This window comes from Lolium rigidum, chromosome 7 (assembly GCF_022539505.1).
Source record: "Lolium rigidum isolate FL_2022 chromosome 7, APGP_CSIRO_Lrig_0.1, whole genome shotgun sequence".
In the NCBI taxonomy this organism is placed as follows: Eukaryota; Viridiplantae; Streptophyta; class Magnoliopsida; order Poales; family Poaceae; genus Lolium; species Lolium rigidum.
Genome location: NC_061514.1, coordinates 316,155,014 through 316,173,731, shown reverse-complemented (window position 1 = coordinate 316,173,731; position 18,718 = coordinate 316,155,014). Strand labels below are relative to the sequence as shown.

The following is an 18,718-nucleotide window of genomic DNA, read 5'->3' as shown; positions in this document are numbered from 1 at the left end:
AGGCGATGTCGTTGATGGAGATGGCTTCTGGGGGCACTTCCCCGTCCCGGCAGGGTGCCGGAACAGAGACTTCTGTCCCCCGAAACGGAGTTTCGCGATGGTGGCGGCGCCCCTGGAGTCTTTCTGGAGTTTCGTCAATCCGTATCGATGTTTTAGGTCAGGACGAATTAAATAGGCGAAGAGACGGAGTCGGAGGGGCCACGGGGCCTCCTCACACTAGGGGGCGCGCCCCCCTTGGGTCGCGCCGCCACCACGTGTGGGGCCCCCAGGGCACCCCTCTAGTCCCTCTCCGACTTTCCGGAAGCTTCCGGAAAAATAAGGTTACGGGCGTTGATTTCGTCCGATTCCGAGAATATTGCCCGAACAGCCTTTCTCGGAACCAAAAACAACAGAAAACGAGAACCGGCACTTCGGCATCTTGTTAATAGGTTAGTTCCGGAAAATGCATAAAAACATTATAAAGTGCGAGCAAAACATGTAAGTATTGTCATAAAACAAGCATGGAACATCAGAAATTATAGGTACGTTGGAGACGTATCAAGCATTCTCGCAACTCCCCATGAAGATCGGGTAAGACAAATTTTTAATGCTGCTGCAAAAGTGGTCTTAGGAAGTGGGTAAAGAGTTTACTTTTGGACTGACAAATGGATTGATGGAAGATCCATAGAAGATTTTGCCCCTGATATTTTTAACATCATCAATCCTAGCATCAAGGCTAGGAAGACGGTGGCACAAGCAGTGCCTAACGAAAATTGGATCAATGACATCAAGAAGCCCATTACAATGCATATGTTTCATCCGGTTTTGGCAATCTGGGAGAAGGTTAATACTATCCCCATACATACAAAAGAGGAAGACTCTTGGTCATGGTCGTGGGATCCTAAAGGAACTTTTACTTCAAAATCCGTCTATCAAGGTCATTTCCAAGCAAAAGTTCCAAGTAGTCTGGCTGAGGGAATTTGGAAACCATGGCCCCCCTTCGTTGCAAAATCGGTGTCTGGTTATTCATGAAAGGAAGGGTGTGGACAGCGGACAGACTTGCAAAATGCGAGCTGCCTCATATTGAGCATTATGTTTTCTGCAATTCTGTCGCAGAGAGTGATGAACATCTTTTTTTTGGTTGTGCGATCATAAACATTATATGGGGAACAATCCTAAACTGGGCTGGATTTCATCAGGTAGTGCCTTCCATGGATAAGCCTCTCAGTTCATGGTGGAAATCTGCGAGATCGAACATTCCAAGAGCAAATAAAAGCCGCTTGGATTCACCTGTGATGCTCACCACCTGGATGATATGGAGGGGAAGAAACAGCAGAGTCTTCGAGAACTTATCTACGCCAATTCAAACCTTCATTGCCCAGATCAAGGAAGAAGCAAAACTCTGGACAGTCGCAAGTGCCGGTCGTTTTACACCCCTGCTGACATAGGCATCTATCTGATGGTCGTCTTCTTAGTTATGTAGGTCGTTTTCCTTTTTATTATTTCTCATGTTCGCTTTCAAGCTTGATGCCCCTGTAAGATATTGCCTTTCTTGGCTTCTTTTTTCTTATATTTTTAACATGCAGTTCTCCTGCATGCTTCTAAAAAAAACAACACTATGGTGATTAGTCAGACCATTAGGTCAATAAAAAGAAGATATGATGTGGCATAGCTTCATAAGCTACTGAAATGACGTTGCATACTATGATTGCTCGGTGAAGTTTGATGACGTGGATTGCTTACATGTTAAGAGAATTATCTTTAGTGGGTTGTTTTAGTTTAGATATTATACATAAACAATTTTCGAAAGGTATGACCATGACTCATGCATCAAATATGATATATAGACTTTGACCTAGAATAGATCAAAGCTGTGAAGCTTCTAGCAGAAAACATACCGCTCAATTTTTTGAAACAATTTTCTTTAGAATTGAATTGATGGTGTAAACCTAGCTATCTCCAATGTGTCACTCGGCTAAAAGAACATTATGATGAGCTTCAAAGAAATGTCGATAGGGGAGAAATATTGCCAAGTTAGCAAGAGAATTAGAGTTAGCCTTGACGACGTGGCCGCGGGCGACGACTTCGCTACCAAATTTGAATACTAAATTCAAACTGTCTAGAGAAATGAAAAATCTAGTGAATCACATGTACTCTAGTGAATCCAAACTAATTTGAACTAAATTGATTTATTTTAGTTTTGGTTAAATTGCTCTGAGTCAAATGGTTTTTAGAAGAATTAATTGAAAATAAATGTTAAGATTTATAAATTTTGCATATCTCGCTAAGGTACACAACATTTTTGGTACCAGTATTTTTAAGCACTAGTCGATGTCGGTGGATGCAGGAGGAAGAAGACATGAACATTAACCATAGTGCATGACATTATTGCTCGCAACCAAAAGAATAAATATACGAGACCTTGCAATCCATTCCGAATTATAAAGATGTTTAACTTTTTTCTGAATCGTATGTAACTAGACGCATTTTAGTGTGATTGTTCAATCATTTCTGTCCACGTTGAAACATAAACATCTTCTATAATTTGAACGGAGAGAGTATTTCCTAGGGGTTTGATTTACTACTTACGGCTTGTTTGGTACTAGAGTTTTAGTGGGGATTAGCGGGGATAATCCACTCCAAACTTCAAATCCCCACTTATCCCCAACACATGTTTGGCGCTAGAGTATGAGCGAGTTTAATCCCCACTTATCCCCACTTTTCCCCAAATTTTAGTATAATTTTTTCAATCCCCAATACTCTACCCCTACCTAGTGGATTGGGTTGGGGTTTTGTGGGGATTGGGTGACAAAATTGATTCACCCAATTTTCTAGAGTATTATCCCCACTAATCCCCACTAAAACACTAGTACCAAACAAGGCCTTAATATATGACCTTTCGCCTTTTCGAGAACGTAGTCAGGGAAGCCAAGATGCCTGCCGAAATAAGCAGAATTCAAATTTACATCAGCTTTTGTATTTGGGTTTGTATCATGGTTTCACCACATATTCGTGCTAGATCGGCCCATCGAACACACGGAGTGCCCAATATACCCTCCTTATTGCTTGCAGAGTAAGTTGATTGAATCCAGAGAAAAAGCCGAAGGCGAGGGCAAAACTCCAACCAGTCTCGCTCGCTCGCCCGCATCCAAACAGATCCGCACCGAAATCGCCCAAACCCTCGCCGGCGACCATGGGGCAGGGCACGCCGGGCGGCATGGGCAAGCAGGGCGGCGCGCCGGGCGACCGCGGCAAGCCGGGCGGCGACGGCGACAAGAAGGACAAGAAGTTCGAGCCGCCGGCCGCGCCGTCCCGCGTCGGCCGCAAGCAGCGCCGGCAGAAGGGGCCCGAGGCGGCGGCGCGCCTGCCCCACGTCGCGCCGCTCTCCAAGTGCCGCCTCCGCCTCCTCAAGCTCGAGCGGGTCAAGGACTACCTGCTCATGGAGGAGGAGTTCGTCGCCGCGCAGGAGCGCCTCCGCCCCACCGAGGAGAAGACCGAGGAGGACCGATCCAAGGTCGACGACCTCCGCGGCACCCCCATGAGCGTCGGCTCCCTCGAGGAGATCATGGACGAGAGCCACGGCATAGTCTCCTCCTCCGTCGGACCAGAGTACTACGTCAGCATGCTCTCCTTCCTCGAAAGGACCAGCTGGACACCACTCCATGACTCAACTTCTACCATGGATGGCTCTTCTAACTGTTGTATTTAGCAGGGCCTGTGACATAACATTAGCCATGAAAACTTCCTTTCTTTAAACAATATTATATGAAGATGGAGTATGGAAGGTTGTCCCAAGTCAAACCAAAACCATCTGAGTCCCCTGTTTGGAAGGGTCTCATGGAGGTAAAAGAATGGCTTCTTGAGTAGAGGATCATTACAAGTAGAAAACGTTGTAGATATAAGAGCATCTCCAGTCGCGTCTCCCAAACCGCGCCGGATTGAGCGTTTGGGGGACGTGTTTTTGTTCGTGCCGCCTTTGGGGGACGTCGCTCCCCAGCCGCGTCCCCAAACGCCGCTCCCAAACATTTAAAATACCATTTTTTTTGATTTTTTATTTCAATTTCCACAAACTAATACATAATTTGAACGTGGTTTACACGAAAACACAGTTAGGCACATGGTTTTCCACAAACTAATACATAGTTTGAACCGTCGTGGACACAAATATAAAATTTTGCAAAGAAACTAAACCTAACTAGGCCGTGCATCGAAGGTTTTCTATGTTCGCTGCTAAGAAAGAATACTCGAGGGCACACCCAGTCACCTGGTGCCCTTGTTGGTTCTACCGAGGAGGCGAACATCCAGAAACCTCCGTGCACGTGTTCGCTGCGAAGAAAGAACACTCAGTCGTCCTCCTCGTCGGTGCTGTCGCCCTGGTAGTCCCGACGGCACCGCGTCTCGTCGAAGACCTTGACGCTGTTGTCCCTGTCGCCGAAGTAGGAGAACAGGAGGATGAAGCCGGCTTGGAGGCTGTGCTGCCGCGCGAACTTCTCCCAGCCGATGTTGAGGTACATCTTGCCGCGCGCGTCGTAGGTCACGTCGACGATCCACCGATAGTAGCCGCACGCAGCCTCCCGCAGATGCATCGTGCGCGGGCGATCGTCGCCGGCGACGTAGTCGGTGAAGGAGTCCGGCAGCCTCTGGATGCGGCGCGGGTCGCCCTTGAGGACGAGGACGAACTCGAACCGCACGTCCGGCTCCACGTCCATCTCCGACGATGATGAAGCCGACGGCGTGGAAGGCGACGGCGAGCGTTCAGCTCTGCCGCGGCCACGACCACGGCCGCGAGGTCGGCCTCCGCCTCTACCGAACATAGCGTCGAGTCTTGTTGAGATGGTGGCGGCTAGGGTTTGGGAGAGAGGCGCTAGGGTTTGTGTGTGAGAGGGACGATGAGAGGCGGCCCTTTTATAGGCCGGAGGGAGGCGGGGGAGCGGTGGCGCGCATTAACGCCGGCACGCAGAGCTAGGCGCGACGGGACGCGTCGCTGCGGGAACTGCACCGTCGCTGCGTCGCTGCGGGAACTGCACCGTCGCTGCGTCGCTGCGGGAACTGCACCGCCAATAACTTCCGTCGCGAGGTAGGCGACGGTTAGGTTAAAAATTTATTGTGCCGCCGACGAGTCGGCCCCGCCACTCCCCGCCTCGCTTTCGTTGTGTCCGGCGTCCCCGGTGCGTCCCCTGTGGGACGGGGACGGGCTCGGGACGCCGGACACCGTATCGGGGCGCGCCGGACAAAAATGGGCTTTGGGGGACGCGGCTGGAACGGTTTTTTTGTCCGGCGCGCCCCAAATCCCTTTGGGTGACGCTTTGGGGGACGCGGATGGAGATGCTCTAAGTTTTTAGGAGGATTCACTGTTGTCTAATCATTAGTTTCGCCATTGGCTCAGTAAACATTACAGTATTATTTTAACTCTAAAACCTCTACCTAAGCCCCTCTTGGTCTTTTGGCCTACATATAAGGCTCCATTTCGTAAACCTATATTTTCTTTTACCGCCATTGCTTTGATAGAAGAATTTATCTAAAAAATCTAACGATTTTTGTACCCCTTTCGGATATTTCGAAGAAGGAAAGTGTAAATGAGTACAAAATTAATGAGGACAAGAACTTGCCTACCCATCTTCCTTTTAAAGCGGTCTTTCATTTATTTCCACTCACCAGTACACTAATATTATAGATTATCATTAATAAATGTTAGTGGCATTGTGCTTTATAAGAGACTAGTAATATTGTCTCAAATTTGTAGCTTAACGCATGTTCTATCAAATTCAGGACATCCAAATGAAGGTGTCGCCTAGGTTGGGTGTTCACGGCTGGTCATCAGAGTGCTTATCTCACTATGAGAAATAAGCTATCCATGGTTTGCATGTTGGTACCATACCATCAGAAAAGTGATTCATATCGGCAATGTAACACACGAGCATGACGCTGCCCCATGACATTCTCACGGTTCAAGTTTTTTTTTTCACTATCTTTTGATGTGCTTCCACGAAAACTCAGATGCTTCTTGTGTCGTTCATACTATTGTAGGCAATCCTAGAAAATAGAGAATAAACTAGTGATGAAGCTAATTTAGAACAACACAAAATGTTTATCTTCTGTTCCAAAATGGCAGCGGAAAAATAGGTGAAAATATAAACTAGCATTAGATCATGAACTGGCCATGCAAATACCAACACAAAATTGGCTTCACAGCTCAGAGTTATCTGACGTATGCAGAATGCACATAAAATCTATTAAACGGCATACATTGTATATAATTCAAAATGTAATATTAAAAAATGGAACTCCCTTGGAAATTTTGTTCTTTTGTATTTTAAGACAATGCTTCCATTACAAGCATGACTACAATTGCAGCACATAGTAGGGCAAACATGACCAAATAAAACATGAGAACCAATAGTTAAACCATGCTTTATAGTAGGAATATGAATCTTAACTTTGTGATAAACTAAAGCAGAAAAAATGTCCCTTTACAAGAAACAATTTTAAAATATCAGTGGATTATTTATGTTCTCTGCGATCTACACCAAGCAGCTGTACTTTGTCATGGAAAAATGTTTAATAAGAATGTAATAGTGGATAGATAACTTAGACTGAACTGTACTGCTGTTAGGCCACATATATTCAGAGTTTCATTCAGAAAGGGCTTGGCAGCTCTGTGCATTTAAAAGAAAACAAGATCTTCAGAATTTCATTCATAAAGGCCTTGGCAGCCCGTATGATCAGCATGAGTCTGCAGAGCTCAAAACAAGGAAGGAAAATTTATTGGCTTTCATAATAGTGCGAACATGAGTTGATCAATGATAAAAAGACCATCCTGTACTACAAAAAATCACCTAGCAAGAGACCACGAGACTATACATTGCAAACAAAAAAATAAAAAATGTCTAGTGAGATTCCCCACAAGTGTGAACTCCCATGATTTCTTAACGTCCATACATCTATAAAAGATTCTACGGTTAGACACACACTGGAGCATTATTGTAGATGACATGCACGGAATGGAAAAGTGTGGTAATTTGGCCGCCCAAGTTAGCATAGATTGCAGATTATCTAACTGCGGCTAAATTGCTTTAGCAAGACTTATATAATAAAACTGAAAGTACACAAATGTACATGGATTTTGGAGTTTAATGTTGCCCTACACCCCGAAGCATTATGAGGATATAGATTGATATCTTTTGGTCATTTGGTGGCAAATTTTTTAGCTCGGGAATCCAAACTAATTTGAACTAAATTGGATTTTTTAATTTTTGGTTAAATTTCTCTGAGTTAAATGGGTTTTAGAAGAATTAATTGAAAATAAATGTTAAGATTTATAAATTTTGCATATCTCGCTAAGGTATAAAACATTTTTGGTACCGATATTTTTAAGCACTAGTCGATGTTGGTGGATGCGGGAGGAAAAAGACATGGACATCCCAAAACCCTTGGAATTTTTTACGTGCAAATGGCGATCCATTAACCATAGTGCAGTAGCAGAGCCAGGTTAACAACCTTGTGTTACCAGGTTATTGTGTAGCTAAATACATGTATTTTATAATTTTTTAATAACTTTTTTCACTTTTATAGCTTGTATTGTCGAAAAACTATGTACTCATCATTTGAGGATAGGGCTCCGCCAATGCCATAGTGCATAACATTATTGCTCGCAACCAAAATAGAAACGAAGACATGAAACTTTGCAATCCATTCCAAATTATAAGATGCTTTAGCTTTTTTTCTGAATCATATGTAACTAGACACGTTTTAGTGTGATTGTTCAATCATTTCTGCCCAGATTGAAACATAAACATCTTCTATAATTAGAATGGAGAGAGTATTTCCTAGGGGTTTGATTACTTAATATATGACCTTTTGACTATTCGAGAACGAATTCAGGGAAGCCAAGATGCGTGTCGAAATAAGCAGAATTCAAATTTACATCGGTTTGTTTTGTATTTGGGTTTGTATCGTGGTTTCACCACATATTCGTGCTAGATCGGCCCATCTAACACCCAGAGTGTCCAATATACCCTCCTCCTTGCTTGCGTAGTAAGTTGATTGAATCCAGAGAAAAAGAGGGCAAGGGGAGGGGAAAACTCCAACCAGTCTCGCTCGCTCGCCCGCATCCAAACAGATCCGCACCGAAATCCCTCAAACCCTCGCCGGCGACCATGGGGCAGGGAACGCCGGGCGGCATGGGCAAGCAGGGCGGCGCGCCGGGCGACCGCGGCAAGCCGGGCGGCGACGGCGACAAGAAGGACAAGAAGTTCGAGCCGCCGGCCGCGCCGTCCCGCGTCGGCCGCAAGCAGCGGCGGCAGAAGGGGCCCGAGGCGGCGGCGCGCCTCCCGCACGTCGCGCCGCTCTCCAAGTGCCGCCTCCGCCTCCTCAAGCTCGAGCGGGTCAAGGACTACCTGCTCATGGAGGAGGAGTTCGTCGCCGCGCAGGAGCGCCTCCACCCCACCGAGGAGAAGACCGAGGAGGACCGATCCAAGGTCGACGACCTCCGGGGCACCCCCATGAGCGTCGGATCCCTCGAGGAGATCATCGACGAGAACCACGGCATAGTCTCCTCCTCCGTCGGACCCGAGTACTACGTCAGCATGCTCTCCTTCCTCGACAAGGACCAGCTGGACACCACTCCATGACTCGACATCTACCATGCATGGCTCTTCTAACTGTTGTATTTAGCAGGGCCTGTGACATAACAATATAACATTAGCCATGAAAACTTCCTTTCTTTAAACAATATTATATAAAAGATGGATATTTATGAGACAACAGTGAATCATCCTAAAAACTTATATCTACAACGTTTTCTACTTGTAATGATCCTCTACAGAAGAAGCCATTCTTTACCTCCATGAGACCCTTCCAAACAGGGGACTCAGATGGTTTTGGTTTGACTTGGGACAACCTTCCATACTCCATCTTCATATAAAATTTTAAAAGCCATTGGCTCGGTAAACTCTAAAACCTCTACCTAAGCCCTCCTTGGTCTTTTGGCCTACATATAAGGCTCCATTTCGTAAACCTATATTTTCTTTTATCGCCATTGCTTTGATAGAAGAATTTTGATCTAAAAAATCTAACCATTTTTGTACCCTTTTGGATATTTCGAAGAAGGAAAGTGTAAATGAGTACAAAATTAATGAGGACAAGTTGATCCCCGTATAATAAGAACTTGCCTAGCCAGCTTCCTTTTAAAGCGGTCTTTCATTTGTTTCCACTCACCAGTACACTAATATTATAGATTATCATTAATAAATGTTAGTGGCATTGTGCTTTATAAGAGACTAGTAATATTGTCTCAAATTTGTAGCTTAACACATGATCTATCAAATGCAGGACTCCAAACTTGATCCACCCAAATGAAGGTGTCGCCTAGGTTGGGTGTTCACGGCTGGTCATCAGAGTGCTTATCTCACTATGAGAAATAAGCTATCCATGGTTTGCATGTTGGTACCATACCATCAAAAGTGATTCATATCGGCAATGTAACACACGAGCATGACGCTACCCTATGACATTCTCACGGTTCAAGTTTTTTTTCACTATATTTGATGTGCTTCCACGAAAACTCAGATGCTTCTTGTGTCGTTCATACTATTGTAGGCAATCCTAGAAAATAGAGAATAAACTAGTGATGAAGCTAATTTAGAACAACACAAAATGTTTATCTTCTGTTCCAAAATGGCAGCGGAAAAATAGGTGAAAATATAAACTAGCATTAGATCATGAACTGGCCATGCAAATACCAACACAAAATGTGCTTCACAGCTCAGAGTTATCTGACGTATGCACAATGCACATAAAATCTATTAAACGGCATACATTGTATATAATTCAAAATGTAATGTTAACTAAAAATGGAACTCCCTTGGAATATTTTGTTCTTTTGTATTTTAAGACAATGCTTCCATTACAAGCATGACTACAATTGCAGCACATAGTAGGGCAAACATGACCAAATAAAACATGAGAACCAAAAGTTAAACCATGCTTTATAGTAGGAATATGAATCTTAACTTTGTGATAATCTAAAGCAGTAAAAATGTCCCTTTACAAGAAACAACTTCAAAATATCATTGGATTACTTAGGTTCTCTGCGATCTACACCAAACAGCTATATTTTGTCATCGAAAAATGTTTTATAAGAATGTACTAGTGGATAGGTAACTTAGACTGAACTGTACCGCTATTAGGCCGCATATATTCAGAGTTTCATTCAGAAACGCCTTGGCACCTCTGTGCATTTAAAAGAAAACAAGATCTTCAGAATTTCATTCATAAAGGCCTTGGCAGCTCGTATGATCAGCATGAGTCTGCAGAGCTCAAAAAAAAGGAAGGAAAATTTATTGGCTTCCATAATAGTGCGAACATGAGTTGATCAATGATAAGAAGACCATCCTGAACTACAAAAAATCACCTAGCAAGAGACCACGAGACTATACATTGCAAACAAAAAAATAAAAAATGTCTAGTGAGATTCCCCACAAGTGTGAACTCCCATGATTTCTTAACGTCCATATATCTATAAAAGATTCTACAGTTAGACACACACTGGAGCATTATTGTAGATGACATGCACGGAATGGAAAAGTGTGGTAATTTGTAGCCCAAGTTAGCATAGATTGCAGATTATCTAACTTCGGCTAAATTGCTTTAGCAAGACTTATATAATAAAACTGAAAGTACACAAAGGTACATGGATTTTGGAGTTTAATGTTGCTCTACACCCCGAAGCATTATGAGGATATAGATTGATATCTTTTGGTCATTTGGTGGCAATTTTTTTTAGCTCGGGAATCCAAACTAATTTGAACTAAATTGGATTTTTTAATTTTTGGTTAAATTTCTCCGAGTTAAATGGGTTTTAGAAGAATTAACTGAAAATAAATGTTAAGATTTATAAATTTTGCATATCTCACTAAGGTATAAAATATTTTTGGTACCGATATTTTTAAGGACTAGTCAATGTTGGTGGATGCGGGAGGAAAAAAGACATGGACATCCCAAAACCTTGGAATTTTTTACGTGCAAATGGCGATCCATTAACCATAGTGCAGTTGCAGAGCCAGGTTAACAACCTTGTGTTACCAGGTTATTGTGTAGCTAAATACATGTATTTTATAAATTTTGAATAACTTTTTTCACTTTTATAGCTTTTGTATTGTCGAAAAACTATGTACTCATCATTTGAGGATAGGGCTCCGCCAATGCCATAGTGCATAACATTATTGCTCGCAACCAAAATAGAAACGAAGACATGAGACTTTGCATTCCATTCCAAATTATAAGATGATTTAACTTTTTTCTGAATCATATGTAAGTAGACACGTTTTAGTGTGATTGTTCAGATTGAAACATAAACATCTTCTATAATTTAGAACGGATAGAGTATTTCCTACGGGTTTGATTTACTTAATATATGACCTTTCGATTTTTCGAGAACGAAGTTAGGGAAGCCAAGACGGGAGTCGAAATAAACAGAATTCAAATTTAAAGTACATCCGCTTTTGTATTTTGGTTTGTATCGTGGTTTCACTTTCACCACATATTCGTGTTAGATCGGCCCATTTAAATAAGAGTGCCCAATATACCCTCCTTGCTTGCAGAGTAAGTTGATTGAATCCAGAGAAAAAGCCGAAGGCGAGGGGAAAACTCCAACCCAGTCTCGCTCGCTCGCCCGCATCCAAACAGATCCGCACCGAAATCGCCCAAACCCTCGCCGGCGACCATGGGGCAGGGCACGCCGGGCGGCATGGGCAAGCAGGGCGGCGCGCCGGGCGACCGCGGCAAGCCGGGCGGCGACGGCGACAAGAAGGACAAGAAGTTCGAGCCGCCGGCCGCGCCGTCCCGCGTCGGCCGCAAGCAGCGCCGGCAGAAGGGGCCCGAGGCGGCGGCGCGCCTGCCGCACGTCGCGCCGCTCTCCAAGTGCCGCCTCCGCCTCCTCAAGCTCGAGCGGGTCAAGGACTACCTCCTCATGGAGGAGGAGTTCGTCGCCGCGCAGGAGCGGCTCCGCCCCACCGAGGAGAAGACCGAGGAGGACCGATCCAAGGTCGACGACCTCCGGGGCACCCCCATGAGCGTCGGATCCCTCGAGGAGATCATCGACGAGAGCCACGCCATCGTCTCCTCCTCCGTCGGACCCGAGTACTACGTCAGCATACTCTCCTTCGTCGACAAGGACCAGCTGGAGCCCGGATGCTCCATCCTCATGCACAATAAGGTACGGATCCGTCTCCGTTCTCAGTTTGCTTTCTCGATCTATGTATCTGGTGAGGGTAGTAGGGTTTGGATCTTAGGGAAATTCATCAACCATAGCAAGTTGATTGAAGCACGTTCAGTCTAGTAGTATCTTTTAGGTTGCTCAGTGAATTGGTGATCTGTGTAGTCTGAATCGGCAGATGAATTAGAGCCAGGGGTACTTGGTGAACTTTCCTTCTATAATCTGAATTTGGTCAAATATGCGTGCAAGTTAACTGAAACATACTTACTGAGGTTTAAAGGCTACTAGAGCCTTTATGTAGAATATCAGTGCTGTTTTCTGCTATTCATGTGACATAGAACTCTTCAAAGCTTACTCATAGGTTCACTTCTGAAATCTAGGATAATTGTGTACTATGAAGACCAATTACTATAGCATTAGATATACCAAAGCACGTGCTTCCAAACTTGTATTGTTGTTATCATCAAGTGTGAGGGGGTGTCAATGGACGTGCAGGTGTATAATCACTTTCTCAACAAGGTACGGATCCGTCTTACGTCCCGAGTTTGCTTTCGAGATCCATGTATCTGGTTGGATCTTAGGGTTTGGATCTTAGGGGAATTCATCAACCATAGCAAGTCGATTGAAGCCTTTTAGGTTGCTCAGTGAATTGGGGATCCGTGTAGTCTGAATCGGCAGGGAAATTGGAATCAAGAGTATTTGGTGAACTTTGCTTCTATAATCTGAATTTGGTCAAATATGCGTGCAAGTTAACTGAAACATACTTGGTTTTGTTTTAAAGGCTACTAGAGCCTTGATGTAGAATGTAACTGCTGTTTTCTGCTATTCATGTGACTTAGGACTCTTCAAAGCTTATTCATAGCCACATATTCGTGTTAGATCGGCCCATCTCGCCACAGAGTGTCCAATATACCCTCCTTGCTTGCAGAGTAAGTTGATTGAATCCAGAGAAAAAGAGGGCAAGGGGGAGGGGAAAACTCCAACCAGTCTCGCTCGCTCGCACCCAAACAGATCCGCACCGAAATCCCGCAAACCCTCGCCGGCGACCATGGGGCTCGCCATCGTCTCCTCATCCGTCGGTCCCGAGTACTACGTCAGCATGCTCTCCTTCCTCGACAAGGACCAGCTGGAGCCCGGATGCTCCATCCTCGACGAGAGCGAAGTCATCAACCATAGCAAGTCGATTGAAGCCTTTAAGGTTGCTCAGTGAATTGGGCATCTGCGTAGTCTGAATCGGCAGAGGAATTGGAGTCGGGGGTATTTGGTAATCTGAATTTGGTCAAATATGCGTGCAAGTTAACTGAAACATACTTAGTTGGGTTTAAAGGCTGCTAGAGCCTTTATGTACGGCATCGCTGCTGTTTTCTGCTATTCTTGTGACAGGACTCTTCAAAGCTTATTCATAGGCTCACTTCTGAAATCTAGGATAATTGTGTACTATGAAGACCAAGTTACTATGTACTACATGAGATATTCGAAAGCATGTTCTTCCAACCTCGTATTCTTGTGATCATCAAGTGTGAGGGGGGTATCAATGCTTGTGCAGGTGTATAATCACTTTGTTAGACCATGCTTGTGACAGAGGGAGTACCATTTTCTTGTGCTTGATGACCATGCTTGCTTATCAATTACAGAGTCACACAATTAGTAAGATGATGCTTAAGTTAGACTGCTCACAAGAATTAATTTTCCAGGTCCTCTCCGTGGTTGGGATTTTGCAAGACGAAGTTGATCCTATGGTATCTGTGATGAAAGTTGAGAAAGCTCCCCTAGAATCATATGCGGATATTGGTGGGCTAGATGCTCAGATTCAGGAAATAAAAGAGGCCGTTGAGCTTCCGCTGACTCATCCAGAGCTCTATGAAGATATTGGAATCAGGCCACCCAAGGGGGTCATATTATACGGAGAACCTGGAACAGGGAAGACTTTACTTGCCAAGGTTAGTGTCCTGGCCTCCATATTGGTCGTTGATACATTCTTCTTCTTCTCTTATTGGCGTATTGCAGGCTTCAGTCGTCCTTTATTCATTGCATGCTGTAATATTTGGCCATATTGGTGCTAATGTATGACCTGTGATTACTTGAAATTGTTATTGCAGGCTGTTGCTAACTCGACATCTGCAACTTTCTTGCGTGTTGTTGGAAGTGAACTTATTCAGAAGTACCTTGGTGATGGTCCAAAGCTAGTCCGGGAACTATTCAGAGTGGCAGATGAGCTTTCTCCATCAATAGTCTTCATTGATGAAATTGATGCAGTTGGAACAAAGAGGTACGATGCTCATTCGGGAGGGGAGCGTGAAATTCAGAGAACCATGTTGGAGCTGTTGAACCAGCTAGATGGTTTTGACTCACGTGGAGATGTGAAAGTTATTCTAGCAACAAATCGCATTGAAAGTCTTGATCCAGCCTTGCTTCGCCCTGGCCGAATTGACCGAAAGATCGAATTTCCTCTTCCAGACATTAAAACTAGGCGTCGCATCTTCCAGGTATTGCACTTTTCCATCAGTACATGTTAAACATAACATTATAGGATGCAAAGTTCCTTTTGTTCTCATAAATGTTGTAAATTGTGCAGATACACACAGCTAAGATGACATTGTCAGATGATGTGAACCTGGAGGAGTTCGTCATGACTAAGGACGAATTTTCGGGTGCTGATATTAAAGCAATATGTACTGAATCCGGATTGCTTGCTTTGAGAGAGCGTAGAATGAAGGTAAGGCTGGACCTTTATATAGTCTATAATTCAAATGGGGAAGTCACTGAAGTAGACACCTCATTTCACTAACTGGCATACTACAGATACCGAACCATACTGTTTTTGCTGCATAACCTTGTCTTATGCACCGCTAAACTAGCGATAGGCTATTATCTATACTCTTGGAGGAACTTCGTTAGCACTTCAAGAGTTAACTTTTATTAGCTAGGAATTAGTTTTGAAAGTCACAGATCACTATCCCTTTCTATATATACAAGACTAGTGTTTAGGGATGTTAAGTTTTGGTGTGGCCTCATAATAAATGTTGTAAAATGCTACGTATCATGTATTTCACTTCATGTTCTTGATGCGCTGTTTCCTGATTCCCTAGGTGACACACGCTGACTTCAAGAAGGCAAAGGAGAAGGTCATGTTCAAGAAGAAGGAAGGTGTGCCCGAGGGGCTTTACATGTGATAAATTATGCACCGGTCAATCAATCGTAGTGCTGATACACATATATTTGGTGTCGTGGGATATGTTTCCCTGGTTCGGAGAGTAGGCTCAAATTTGTTTGTGTAACTTCTCTTCTCTTGAATGGTTGGATAATTGAATAGTATGTTGTATTACCTTGTATTGATGCCTTTCTCCTGAAGTACTGAATCACGACCTTAAATCTCAATGATCAGTCATGAAAACCGTGGTATTGTGGTGGTTCTTTCAAATCGATTCTGGAATCATCCGGTGCATGTTGCATGGCATTGCTGGAATCTCGCATGGTCACTGTCAATATATCATTGCTGTCGATGTTGTGTTTGTCCCATGAGCCTGAAAAAAAAAAAATGTTCATGCAGAGATCTTCTCACAGTTGCAGAAAGAATTAACATGAAAATAAAATCTAAAAAGAAGAGATACCTTTTCCAGACTAAAGAATGCAAAGACTGTTTCATTTCTGCAGCAGACAGCTAAGAAATATGTTGCCTCCGTTACAAGCATCTTATGTTATGGAACAGAGGGAGCACATGCCAATTCGACAGAACCATGACATGCTGAATGCTGCCTTGTCAAGATATTGTATCTCTGGAGGATCCATCCTCAAGGGTGTTATTGGTATTGACATCCACATTAGAAACAAATGTTTGTGCCATTTCAGCCTGTGATGTCCAGCTGCTGTGCTGTCTACTTACCTGATTCTTTTCAGTCTAGAAGAGTTTTTCATAGCCCGCTGGTGCTCCTGATTTAGGCCCAGGTGTTGTACGCTCAACAGATGGTGATTCAAGCATTAGATTCTTTAAAGTAAAGATGGTGATCAGCATGGAGAATGCTAATAAGCAGAAAGGAGTTTAGACCCAAACCTAGTGCTTCAGGAGGTTTTGACAAGAGGGCCGATCTCTACAAGGAACGATACGGTTTTGTCAAGGGCCAAACGTTCCATTTTAATGCTCAGTCTGATGGGTGATGGCAGATTTTTTTGAGAGTAACCGCGTATAGAAAGTCAAGTTACATGAGTTAGCAAATATAGGAATACACTAATAAATACACTAGAATAAAACATATGTTCTGAAAACTTTGCTGAAAATTATCTCAAGTTTCCTGCACTCGCCAAAACCAACGGCCGCCGTCAAACTCTAGTGCCGCCTAGACGCGCGTTGGAAGAGACACAGAGCTTCCAACATTACCAGATCCAAAAAAAAACACCCATAGCTTTGTGAGTTAATGAACAATTAATGTACATGCTCGCTGCAAGCAACAAGACACATTTCGCTGCGGACGTCCCCATGCTACCTTGAACAAAGATCCACCGCATCCCATCGATGAAGTCGATGAATAGCGACAGATCCACCACCTCTGCACCAGCGGAAGCCCCAATCACCACCGCGGATCGCTCCGAAGAAGCTCCGCCGAAGCAGCACCTGCCGGCGGCGGCAAGGAATGGAGATGGATGGGCAGGGCATGTGGCGGCAGCAGCTAGGGTTACCTTTACCCCCTGTTGCCTGATAGTTCTACAACAGCTTCTTGCCTTACGTTGCATATACAATCACATAATCATCCTCAGCTGTATCTTAGCAAGCATTCTCATTATGGACATGATCCCCTAATTAAATCCCCTTGCTGACAGACATAGGGGCAACTAATCGTTCATATTCCTGGTCCCCGCCCCACTTTGCACAACAAAACCCACAACAATCTGATTGCTCTCGATTTGCTTTGCGAGCGGATCATCACCCACCTAATTCCAAAATAACGGGGGGCCAACGCTGAAGAACTATGGAGAAATGGATACGGATCCTGATACATCCAACCGAGGTGACTTGCTCGATCCGATCCTTATTATAATTTATAACTCCTCTCCCGGCCCAGCCGTCTACGCGGCGATCGATAGACTATGTGGTCAACTCGTTACGATCTGAATTTTAAGCTGACAAAGATTTTGACCTCTGACCAACTCGCCAGCCGGTTAACTCTGTCAAAATGGCGAGTCCTAAACTGGCTCCATTAGACTAGACTAGACCATGCATGTAGCTGCAAATAAACAATTGATCATGTGAAGCTAGCAACTTGGCTTGTCCAAAAGTTGCAGGTTAATTAAGTATTACTTACTATACGAGAAACTTGAACAGAAAGAATAACTTTTGACTCTCGATCTGTTCCTTCTGCGGCTAACCACCACGAACAATTCAACGCCTATCCAGATATGATGACGCTCCGGACTTAGGCAGCATATAATTCAGTATGGTGAGAAACAGAGAAAATTGTCATTGTTCGATCCCTGTAAATTAAGTTTTCTTGCGTGCATGACAGCATCTGGCTAGCTAGTGCCTGGCTCAGCAGAGAAGACTAATTCTTATTTGGCCACGCGATCTTTGTTTGATTGCCCAAATCTGTACCTGTGTAAGTTTACAGCTCCAATCTTGCTAAGCTAGCACTGTTTTGCCAATAATGCGGCTGCTTAACTTGATCGGAGATCCTACCTAGCTACTACATATAGTGTTGTACAGCGATGTAGCAGCTAGCAGAAGATCTGATGGCGCCATGCAATGCAAGTATATATAGGTAAAAAAACATCCACTGTCTGCTGAATTATGTGATAATATCGTGGTTTTGGCTCATCGGTCGACTCTGTCTGATACTGCAAACCCGCAGATACTCCTAGCTGATAGCTTAATGTGGTCTTAGTTGGGTTGGTTCTTTGGTACGGTCGATTTTGTTCTCGTCATAGCTAAGCTAGGCCTACCTGCTTTTGTATCCTGGCTATCCTAATTAATCAAGATGAAGATTGCATGCAAACTACTCACGTGTACTGCTATGCTTGCTCATAAGCATGTCTATGCAGCCCTCATTCGCTCCCCCTCGCCTTGGTGTGTATGTTCGAGCTGAAAACCACGGCAATCCGTTGAAAAGTTTCTGAACTGCATCAGCTAGAAATTAAACAACACTTGTCTTCCATTCATTTCAGTTTTTCACACACCACTTGCATGAAGCCAACAATACAAGGAATGGACAAAGGATATGGTAATTCATGTTCTCAATTTGGTCAAAGTCAACTTTCTATTTTTTTATGAAAAATAACAACTTCTGTAATGTAAAATCTATCACATCAGAATCGTTCTAAAGTGTATTTTCAAATTATATGTATTTGACATCTTGAATATTGATTTATTTGGTATCAAATTTTACAAAGTATGTCTTTACCTACCCGCAAAAAAAAGTATGTCTTTACCTGAATTCAGAAGGCAAAGTAAATATAAATGGAGCGAGTATGACCAATAGACGAAGTCCTTTTGAAGAAAAGTGGTAACTTCTAATCCGAGCAGCTCCTGCATCAAGT

General features: G+C 43.8%; 1 protein-coding gene across 1 annotated transcript; it reads left to right on the top strand.

Moving 5' to 3' along the window:
• Window positions 1-11,653: 11,653 nt before the first annotated feature.
• LOC124670727 (26S proteasome regulatory subunit 4 homolog) lies at window positions 11,654-15,571 on the top strand. The gene is made up of 5 exons (XM_047207202.1): window positions 11,654-12,193; window positions 13,888-14,133; window positions 14,293-14,679; window positions 14,769-14,909; window positions 15,283-15,571. The coding sequence occupies exons 1-5, from the start codon at window positions 11,702-11,704 to the stop codon at window positions 15,364-15,366; spliced, it is 1,350 nt and encodes a 449-aa protein (XP_047063158.1). The 5' UTR covers window positions 11,654-11,701; the 3' UTR covers window positions 15,367-15,571.
• Window positions 15,572-18,718: the final 3,147 nt, after the last annotated feature.

Bases quoted from the DNA above. Each gene is read 5' to 3' on its own strand.
- LOC124670727 (XM_047207202.1), top strand. From the start codon at position 11,702: ATGGGGCAGGGCACGCCGGGCGGCATGGGCAAGCAGGGCGGCGCGCCG. The intron at 14,134-14,292 runs GTTAGTGTCCTG...TTGTTATTGCAG, and splicing joins GGAAGACTTTACTTGCCAAG to GCTGTTGCTAACTCGACATC. The intron at 14,680-14,768 runs GTATTGCACTTT...TAAATTGTGCAG, and splicing joins CTAGGCGTCGCATCTTCCAG to ATACACACAGCTAAGATGAC.